Source organism: Andrena cerasifolii, chromosome 2 (assembly GCF_050908995.1).
Source record: "Andrena cerasifolii isolate SP2316 chromosome 2, iyAndCera1_principal, whole genome shotgun sequence".
Taxonomy (NCBI): Eukaryota; Metazoa; Arthropoda; class Insecta; order Hymenoptera; family Andrenidae; genus Andrena; species Andrena cerasifolii.
In genome coordinates, this window is record NC_135119.1 from 21003470 (window position 1) to 21014955 (window position 11486).

At 39.3% G+C, this 11486-nt stretch overlaps 1 protein-coding gene across 1 annotated transcript in view; it reads left to right on the forward strand.

The window, feature by feature from the left end:
- Mib1 (E3 ubiquitin-protein ligase mind bomb 1) overlaps positions 1-11180 on the forward strand; it is a 166841-nt gene extending 155661 nt beyond the window's left edge. The window contains exon 10 of the mRNA XM_076830781.1: positions 11162-11180. Coding sequence (XP_076686896.1) covers positions 11162-11165 — 4 coding nt within the window. The 3' untranslated portion in view covers positions 11166-11180. The remainder of the gene's footprint in view (positions 1-11161) is intronic.
- Positions 11181-11486: the final 306 nt, after the last annotated feature.

The following is an 11486-nucleotide window of genomic DNA, read 5'->3' on the forward strand; positions in this document are numbered from 1 at the left end:
CATACGAGGGATAGGCTAAGTTCAGGGCAGTTGGTCGACTTGATATAAAATAGTTATTAAAACTAACACTGATATTATTAATTTCATCAGAATAAACATGTGTTCAGAATGTTACACTGATTCAGAAATGTGGTCGATATTTGCTTCAAGACAATATTTCCTGACAATCGAAGTCAAATACTTCCAGGTGGTCCTCTCGTTAGCTTTGACAGCTAGGGTTAATATGGCCAAATATCTTCGCTGCATTCTTCCTCAATACCTCTACTATCTTATTATCCAAAAAATTCAACGGAAATTAACTTAGATGTATATTTGAAATACGATTCTGTACACTAGCGTTTTATAAAAGGGGTTAAATGATGTCACAATCCCTACATATCTTTTATAGTCTATAAATCCAGGAAAAACACAGAAGGGAGCGAAATGACGCTATGCGTTCAACTGTTTAGCTCAACAGAAGCTACTGTTCTGTACCTTACCGCGCTCTTACGTATAGAGTCTGAAATATAGCGACTCGGCCAACTTTCCTACTCGACCGACTCACCCGGATTTACCCTATTCGAAACACTGTCCTAAAAGTAATGTTCAGCAGGTGGCAGTGGTGACGTTGACTCAACCATCCTGTAGCCAAGGAGACATAATGATTCTAACTTGACCGTTAATTTTCACAGACGCAGACCACCTCCACAATCTCCATATCGCATCAATCTCCAATTCTGATCAATAGCCACTAGAACGCAAACTTAACGCCTCATTTGTCCCCGTTTTGGAGCAAATTCGCGCTCATTACTCATTTCCTTATATTCCGAGCTACGTGTCGGAATCACCTGAGAAATCAAAGATCCACACAGTGTCTACGATCGTTTAGGAAGAGTAACCCCCGGAGGAAGTCCCTAAACTCTTGAGCTGTGGATCATCGTTGATGCAAGGGTGACATTTCCCACAGAGCTTAGGCAACGGCTCATCTGGGGCCATCAATTTTTCCATGCATGGAGGACCTAACGAGCACGTGACGTGAAAATAAGTCGTCAAGGCGCCCACCGTGTAGGCAAAGATTGCTAAACGATCCTCGAAGACACGCCACAGCTGAGGTCGTTCCCCGTTAGGACGACGTCGCTGGTTCATTAATAAAACCTCGTTGAGTGGCAAAGAGCAAGCGTGGGAGGGGGGGAGTTTGCAGAAGAGGAATGGCGGAGCTGAGAGAACCGACCGCCCGGCCGGTTAGTCCGCAAATAAACGAGGAGAACGCGATCTAACCGGTAATAACGTGCAAGTAGGTTAATCCATCATTGATATAGGTGGAAGGTATATTAATGGGTGGGCACTCCCGATGGAGGTAAGAAACGATCGTAATGAAGTATGTGGCACGACGGAGGCGACTACGGAATCATTAATCACGGATTACCACCTATCTACCTCGTCCTCGCCTTACCTACGATGATAGGGAATAATATGGTCTACGAGATTTGTCCGTCCCTTCCGGCAATTTTGCTCCTCTCTTAATTAACTGTTCGCGATTTTACGCCCAACCTCGCCCGCGCGCCAAGATAAGCGCGTAGCCTCTTCCACCCCTCTCCTTCAACCGGAGTCCCTTCAAAAATTTTGCTCAGTTAAGCTGCAGCATTAGGCTGATTAAATCTTCGACTCCGAGGAAGGGAATTAAAATCTGACTACAAGGGACGTTCAAGCGAGGGGCGGTTTTATGGGTCACCACTATTTAGTATTTTGAATATATTTCGAAAATGTGTGAATATATCTAGGAAAAAAGGGAGACGAAAGGAAAAATAGAAAATGAATCCCATTTTGTATGTTTTATTCCTTTTTTACGATTGTAATTGAGGAGTTGAAATGGTAAACGATGTAAATGCAAAAAAAAATCATTTTTTTCAGTGGAAAGGGATGTGAAAAACATGCGGAATAGGGTTGCAAAAGTTATAAGTGCTAGAGTAATTTATTTTAAACCGTTAAAATCGTAAGTGCCGACTTCGCTTTGGTGAAAATCGATGGAAGTGCCAACAATCTTCGCGGCCCCTAATCTTTTTATTTGCCTCTAAATCTGTAAAGATGGTATACGCTGAAAATCCATAGCGATTAAGTGGAGATAAATGAGTTACAAGCGATGTAAGTGACAAAATGTAAGTGACAAAATGAACAGACATGCGTTTTTTGTTTTTACCGAAATTTTTAACTACAGCCACTTACATCGTTTACCACTTCAACTCCTCAGTTAAGGTGAATGTCCTAATTTCTGCTCATGTCCCCATTTCTGCTCATTTCGTATTTTTCTAATTATTATAAGCGTCACGTTTGTACTGTAGTTACAGCAAAATAATTCTAAATTATTTGAACATTTACGCGAGTGTTGCACGAGCTTAGGGCTAATCAAAATGCAGCATAAGCAACGAAAAACTTTTAAAATGAGAGACACATGATTTTTCGACCGTATTTTAGCTGGTTGTGGCAAGGAACAGGGTCACTATTGGTATTCGATAATATGGCAGAAAACAGTCTTTGCAGCAAAAGTTCTTATTTAATAACAAAAACAGATACTGTATCGTGCTCTGGATTTAGATTTTTTTTACTATTTTTCGCGAGCAGAAATAAGGAACATTTAGAGCATTGTATTTAATTAGAAATTACTAATAGTTAAACATCATGGAATATCTTTCTTAAACAGTTTTTGAATTGGTTGATTTATTATTAAAGAATTAATCAATTACTCTGCAAATTTCAATCACAAACAAATTTTTTACACCTTCTTTCCGACGAGTAACCTCTTAAATGAGCAGAAATTGGGATATTCACCTTATTAAACAATCGTGGCAGCTTCAGCTCAACACTCTGGCGTTTTGAAGCGGCAGGATTATTTAGCTTTCCCAGTTAAGAGGTTAACTGAATTAACGGGGCTGGGCCCCGTGGGAATGGGAACGCATCGATTCCGCGCTTTCTTCATTAGCAGCTCACCTAGAGGAGGCTGCTGTATCGAACAGTTAATACCGTGTCGGTTTCGTTCTTACTGACAACTTGCGAGGAACGTGGACGTTTGCGTAATGGCGTTACCGCAGCCGGCAGTCCTCGAGGCGGGCTGGAGCACGTCCTTGTACACCGCGGCCCCGTGGAATCCTGGAGTGCGCCTGGGATGCAATTCAGTCCTGGGAAACTCCATCAATCAGTCGTGGCGGAGACGGTTTAAAAGCAGTCACTTTCCCGGTCGACGTTACCAGCTCGTGCCTCGCTCGCTCGTGCACCCTCCCTCTTCGTCTTCCGCGCCTTCGTAGCGATGGGCGCAAGACGCGTCGAGTCACTTTGCGAACATCGAGTAACTTGGATTAGACGAGCTCGGGGATATTCGAGAAAGTTGAAGTGTATTAACGAATTTAATAGCTCCGAGGAATATCAAAGAGCTTACGGAAGGACTTCGATTATTACAATTTCTTATCCTCGCCACTATGAGAATTCTCGAGTCCACTTGAATTCTGTACATAGAAGTTACCTAATTTATTCGTAGATTTCTGTCACACCGTCCGGGGATATCAAGTTCACAGTAATTGGGGCTCGAATTTAGTTCCATTGCTACTTCAAAGTTATCGAATGCTCCTATCATTTTACAGCGAGGAAGCCCCAACGTAGACGTCCGAGACCATCAAGACTCCCGGAGCTTTCGAGTCCATTAGATTCTTTAAGACCATTAAGCTTCCCAAGATTTTTCGAAGATTTTTAAAGTTAAGTAATATTCGAAGTGGCTCGAACGTCTCGCGCGACTAAATTGCTGGGAAACTTGCCGGGGGGTTGTCAGGAGGAAGAGAGCCCATCTCTACTGCTCGGTACAGACGCCTTCCTGGTTCAACCTTCCACCTTCCCTATTTCTCCGGGTCTCGCGGTAGCTCCCGCGAGAAAACGCGCGGGGATTGGCGAGAATATGGCAACCGAATGGGAGCGGGTTGGCGGGAGGCGAACCAATATCGGTTCCCTGATGCTGACGTGTACAGCTGCATCTGCAAAATTTAGACGGCCCGCGCACCTCTCCCTCAATTAGACGTTCGAATAGCTTTCACGTATCGCGGCTTTCAACCCCTCCCCGAACCAACCAGCGTTGTTGGAAACTTTGTTTAATCCGACGCCCGTTGGGGGATTCGTTTCTTTCGCGATTCAAGCAGGACGGGTGGTTTCTGTTTGTACTCTGTGATTGGAATTATCGAGCACGCGTGCCAATCGCTAGCGCGACTCTCAAAAGACAGAGTCTTTCGGATGGAGAGCTTGCGGGGCGGGAATTGGTGGCGGGGGAATTAATCTGTTTGGAGGTGGAGGAGGAATAATTTATAAGTGCTGGGGGACTTGATATTTTGATTGTAGCGGTGCTTGGGTATTATAGAAATGTATTTCTGTTGCTAGAGGTCTTTGTTGGGGTAGGGGTGTGTAAAATGGAGGTAAATTTAATTAGCGTAAATGACGAAATGCGGGGGAAATGCTGTGTTCAGATGTGACCCAGAGTTTTCATTCGTTTTATTAATTTTTCACTTTCTTATCACCATGTACAGTTTACTGGTTAGTAAAGTTTCAGTCGTCGTAGTTAGTCTTCAAATTTCCTTTCTTCTAAAACGAAAGTGTTAGTGTAGTGAACGCAACAACAATTGAACCCAAAATTAACAAAAAAAATGTCGGAAAATTTTTTACGTGGCAATGATAACACTGCAGTATAGAATTTGATTTTTTTATAGCACTTATAGTGTGTTTTACAATTGAGAAATTAAAATGGTAAACGATGTGAGCGCCAAGGAAATAAAAAAATTTTGTTTTGCTTGAAAAATATGTAAATTCCATGCTGAATACGGTGTTAAACGCCGCGAGTGCTAGAATAAATTATTTTGGTTTCTAGGGCTGTCAGAGCATAAGTACCAACGTCGCTGTGCTTGAAAAGAAAATACTGAAAATTTTCACATCAACTCCTATTTACCATTACAACCCCCTCAATTTATATTCCAGGAAATAGAATGAAATAGGGGTTATTAATTGTTGTTAGTTTATGTTTGAAGAATAAGTAACTGCGATTTACGTAAGTTTAAGGTGCACGGTGTCGCATTTCGCCAAGTGTTACTTTTAATTTTGCGGTGGAAACAGCGAATCTAGAGTTTCCAGACGTAATAAGAGAAATTAGAATCTCTCGAGATGCGTCGATCTGCTGGAGGCGAGAGGAATGCTTTACTTCCACGTCTTTCCCAATCATTTTCGCCCCATCTTCCTGAAACTTTCTGCAGAAAAACGGGAGGTGAGAACATGGGGAATTCGACGACGAGCAGAGACGAGCCAATATCGGTTGCCTGGTTCTGACGTGCGCTACTAGCATCTGCAAAACTTGCCGCGAAGAAAGTGCGAAAGTATTGAGAGAACTAAAAGCTTGCTCGAGTGTTCGAGTAATTTCCACGTTGGCTCGCGAGTTCTCGAAATTCTGCCTCGATTAAAAAGGAGTTCGTTGAATTTTACTTGTTACAGGACTGTCACATGCAATGAAACATTAACGTTGTAAACGTTGAGCTGTTTAAAGTATTTTGATTACACGAGAATGTACGTTTAACTGTAACTCTAATTGGCCCTAATTACGCAGAGACTTACCAACCCTCAACGACATAAAGCTAAGTAAATTTAGTTTGAAGATTTTAATTTTTAAAGAAAAGTAGCTTCATTTGTATTGAGTATATTTTATTTCTTGTTATTGTTTTACAATGTTTTTTACTGGGTTATTTAATGGTGAGTAGTATAATTAATATTATTTTAAATTTTCCGTAGCTTTTGTTTTTAAGCCTAATTTTAAGTGGGACTATGACTTGGTAGTTTTAATAATTGTATAATGTTAGAGTTGTTCTATGCGTTGGTAAATTTTTGCAAAATAAAGATCACAAAATTATGAGATCCATTTAACTAATATTTTTGTCATTTTGAGGGGTGGTAGCTTTCTGCACAACTAGACCCAATTGTAAGTTCCTTCTTATGGCGAGTTTCAGACTATCAATACAGATTTTTAAGTGAGAACGTATTTTTGATTTAAGAAATCAGTTCAGAAATCTAAAAATCTGTTTTCTCAATCTGAAGTCTTACATTCTCGTAGACTTGTTATCGTTATAATTATTATACGTAGAATGTGGACTTGTATTTTAAGTAATTAAACTAAGAAATATAAAGTCAAGAGGAAATATTGTAGAATAATATTCAGGGATAACTTACACTTGAAATACCGCAAACATAATAACGAGTCGCCTTCATTCAAATCGACATTCACATTTGGCAAAATCACAGTCAAATTTTGGAACGGAGATATACGAAAAGGAATAAACTTAATCGATTCTCAGGCGAACTGCTAATTGCAAGAAGCTAGGGGAAGTCGTTAAAGAGAAAGGGAGTAATAAAGGGAAAAAATTTAGCTTGGTTAGAGAACAGGGGCCCGCGAGGCACACACAGGAGGACGTAGAAGAAAGGGCCACTCACGGAGTTGTATAGTCACCTGTTGGTGGCATGTCGCGAAACTTCACAGAAGAACTCGCGTTAGGCGTTGTGCGTGATAATTAAATTTCGTAGAGTGGCAAAGACGCTGTCCTCTTCCCTTTCCTTCTACGTCTTTAAAGAAAATTGCCAGACAAATGTGATTACTCGCGCAGTCGTAATTACTACACGATATTATAAAAGTCGATTATTATCATTTATGAATAATAAATAATTTCATTCTGTGCTTGTTGTTCACTGTTAAAGTTTCTAAAACTTTTGGACTTGACATCTGTCTGTTTCACCTAATTAAGAATAATATGATATCCACAAAGTTTATCTTTTGTAACTTTTATCTTGTGTTTAGAAACATCGCGATCACGATTAGAAAACTAAAAATTGCAAAGATATATCGTTTATGTTGAAGAAGAAATTTTTGTACGAATTATTGAGATGGCGACTCTACCGATTAATATTGTCTGCTGAATATTCTGTGGGAACTGTGCAGAAAATAACTACGCAAGAAGCATGTTGGAAATGATCGTGATACATAATTAAAAAAAATTCTATTTACATTACAGAAACATGCTTCGAATTCTTTTTCCCATATTAATGGGAAAAAAGAATTGGAGCATGTTTGTTCCAGAAAGTTCAGCAACTTCCCTCAGAGAGGATACAGCAGGAGCTCGTGGAATTTTTAAAAGTTCGCGCGGTGGAAAGAGTTAATTATAATTGAAATGCTTAAGCAGGGTTTATTATAATTAAAGCTCGACGTCTTTGCGTTGTTTTACATTTCATCTGGGCAGTGCGCTTCGTTCGTTATTAAAAAGAGCATTCCGCGGGAAAGTGAACGAGCGGGCAGCAGGCTAGTGATATTCCTGAACGCGCAGAAGGAAAAGTTTTCCAAATTTTTATGATCCAAGTGCTTCGGGCGTTCGTGCCTTAAAATAAAACGTTTACTTGATTGTAACGAACAATCAAGTAAAGCGCACATGCAATCTTGCACGGCACAGAAATTGTCATAAATTATTATTCGTCAGGAATGTGATATTGCTCATCACTTCGCACTTGGTTCATTAGTATCAGCGTGTCGTTCCCATAATTATCAAGCCGTACGAGCGATGGCAAATGAGCAATGAATATGAAGAACCGTATTCTCGGTGGCAAGTGTACTTTAATAGCCCGTTATCATTCCTCGACATTAACTGTCAACGTAATAATTGAACGGTTCCGTCTGTGCTAAATTTCAGTTGATAGTTTGAGTGTTTTTACAATGTTTACACAAACTTTGTAAAAACCTTATCAAAAGTTTGTTGTATACAAATTATTTCATTACGGAAATAACGCGAAGAGAGTTTCTTACACAGCCCCAGATGTACCCGAGATTTTCAGAAGGGAAACTAAACACTTCGAGATCTGACGACACGTTACTATTGTCGTTGGAAGATAATATAAATACTTCGATTCGGATTGCTAGAAATGTTATAACACTACACAGAGTATATAGGGGAGAGCTGGGACAAAAGTAACACTTTTTACATTTGGCCTAGCTTACAATTATCTTTTATAGATATAAAAATGAAAAATGTGCCTTAAGATACTATGTTTCTTGGTCTATCATTTGAGCCCACATTCAGCCTGAAGTGATAAGTAGTTAAAAAGTTATGGCAGTTTTCCTGAGTGACTGTCATTGTTACTTTTGTCCTGCAGGGGTAGGACGAAAATAACACTAATTATTTTGAGGAGAATTAAGTAAAAACACTTCGTCCAACGCAAAATAGGATTTTTTATTATAAAAAAAGATAGAAAGAAACATTTAAATAAATATATTTTAAGTGACGATAAAAACAAATAAATTTTAAATAAGGAAAGGTGGAAAGCATAACCAGCTTCGAACATTTTTTTATATTGTGTATTTAGTTAAATGATAGGTATTAAATATCACCTAATCCGAATTAAAATTATGACATACGTAGTGAAGATCACCCATGCTGCAGTCTTCGTGGGTCTAACCCTTAAATTCTAGACATTTGGGATGATTCTCTCTCGAACAGCTTTCACTGAAAGGGTCCAGTCAAACCAGTCATAGACAATCATTATCATCTGAAAAATTCCTATCCTGTATGCTATTTTGCTCGCCCATGTAACATGTTACTTTTGTCCCCAGCCATGTTTTTCAGAATAGAACTGTTATAACATACAAACTATACAAGACTTGTTAAAATCAAATACAGGAACTTATAAAGACATTGTCTAAGAACGCTCTAGCAAATAATTGGTTTAATATCTATAGTTTAATTATAAATATTAATAAAAAAAAACAAAATAGGAGAAACTTACCTAAATGATCTAAATAACAAGTTTAGCTCGCCCAGGGTATACGATTCGTGTCACTACTCAGCGTCACTCGGTACAATAAAAGAGACACTATACACATGTAACTGTGTATAGCAAACGTTTTGGAAATGTTTGTGGAAGGGGGCAGAAGGCGTGTTACTTTCATGACGTCGTTATGTTTGTCCCCGCTCTCCCGTACATATACAGAAGATTAAGTACAAGTCATACTGTACAAATGGAGACACCAAAATTGATCACTACTTAATTATAATATACGGATGGAAAGAACAAATTAAATAGACGACCCCGAGAAAACTGCCCGTTTAGAAATTAAAATATGCATATAAATACAGTTGTATACCTATTTGAAAAAGTTTCGCAACAGTAACAAACATGCTATTCAGTTATTCACGTTCCACTTTCCCGAACCTACTTTCATCAGAAAGTCGATGGCGAACAAAACGGTGTCAATCTCTCCGACGCAAAGTGACGGATAAATCGAAAACGCCGATCCGTCGAGTCGACCGAAAACAGGCGAAGTTAAAGAGTATTCCGCGACGGCGTTGATCATTATTCTAGAGATAAATACGAGGCTCGCAGCGTCGCGTTACTCTATCCGCAGACCACAACAAAAGCAATTACATATTGGTGCGCGTATGAATGGACAATGGCCGCGCATAATGAACATATTGCGCCGGCATCAGCGTACCATGAGATTCGCTGAGCCACATCGAGTACATGCCGCATTTATGCGGATTCGTGGACAATTTGACTGGAAACCAATTCCGTCCTGCTGGACGTACACTTTCATAATTGCGCGATTCCAGCTGCAAATGTTATATCGCCGCTGTCAAACGTTGCCCCTGCCGTCTGTCGCTCTTTAACCACCGGCAGATCGGAGGAATAACGAGCACGAACTCTTCTGGGGGCGGAATCACGATTTCATTGACACAGGGAAACGGGATTTTAGGAAGTAACGGAGAACAATGGGCCCAATCGCCGTAGAAATTCGAACGCAAACGATGACATAAATGATGACTTCGTTAGTGATATGTGCGTGGCTGCTTCCAATGTAGGGTGTTTGTTTTTATTAGAAACAGTTCGCAGGGAATGTAATAACGACGCCAGCGTAATATTTTTATTAATTTCGATGCCGCAAAAATGGCTTTTGTATCGTACAGGGAAAAAATATTTTATGCTTCGTTGAATAAAAGTGTAACTCAAAAATTTAAAATGGACTTGCTGGAAAATTTGTGCAGCTTTCTGAAATTGTTTATATTCAGAGTGATTACTTTAAATCTTTTATGATTAGGCAAGGAATTAAAATTCGTGCTCCAATTTATCAGTGCATTAATCGATCGGACATATAGTTGCTGAGTGGTATGTTTATTAAATGGAGGACTTTTGGAAATGGGAAATAATATAGCGGAGTAATTTGAAAACTTAGTATTTCGTCGCATCCGAAGTATTACGAATATGTACTTTCATTTTCGCAATGTTTGGTAATCTCAAAGTGATGCATTAATCCGCGTGGAAGGTTACAGAAACCTGTAGTGGTTGCAGCCGTATCGGTTCGGACGCACGTCTGACCATAGACGCTCTCCTTTCCCTTGCTGTTGTGCACGCGTAGCGTGTTTCTCGGCGCGCTAGTAGTACGGATCAAGCATATCTCTTCCATCTGCATACACGTATCGCTTAAATACAGCGATGTGATTACAACAAGCATTTTAGTTTTGATTTTGACTTTATAATTAATTAGTGTGGTATTAATCGTTATGGTTATCGATTGAAATGCCATACGATTTCTTCAAATCGATCTAATTATTTTTGACAGAAATATTTCAGATTAACTTCTTTGACAGTTTATAATTTTGTATTAACTTTGTTGAAGAACACTGCAATTTTTTATCGAAAACAATTTGAATGCGATTTTTTTCTTAGTTCGAAAGATTTTCTTTACCATACTCCCGACAATTATAATCCTACTATCCTACTAATATTATAAATGCGAAAGTGTGTTTGGATGTTTGTTACTCAATCACGTCGCAACTACGCAACGGATCTTTCTGAAATTTGGTATACATGTAGTCTAGGACCGGGAATAACATACTGGTTACTTTTTATCCCGATTTTTTTAACCAATCTGGACCAAATATTGCGTAATTACTCTTTAAACCCTGTGGAGCATATAGGCTACCATGAAATCTGGACATCCCTCCTCTTCCCCCTATTTCACCCCCTTTGATACTATGTGGTAATCAAAGTTTTACCGGGCAACGCCGGGTACTTTAAGCTAGTAACTAAATTATTTGTAGCACTACATCCTAATACTGATTATTTTCTGTTGCAGGTAAGAAACTCTTGTAATTAGTTTATCATCTTCCATGGAAAGCATGCAAAAGTAAAAAATGCGGAATCCAAGATTCGTCTTACTACAAAGTAAGTGCATTCAGGAAACGTTACTATCGGACAAATGATTATTCCTTTTATCTTTTATCCATCATTTAAATCAAAGATCACGCACAAATACACGCGAGCTCGTTAATCGCATTACTCAAATGACATATAATTCCACTAAAAAACAAAAGGCGAGAAAATTATTAATTCGGAACACAATGCTGCTTCGAGACTAGCAAACTGTCTTCCGAATCTTCGCCCCTTGAGACCACCTAAGT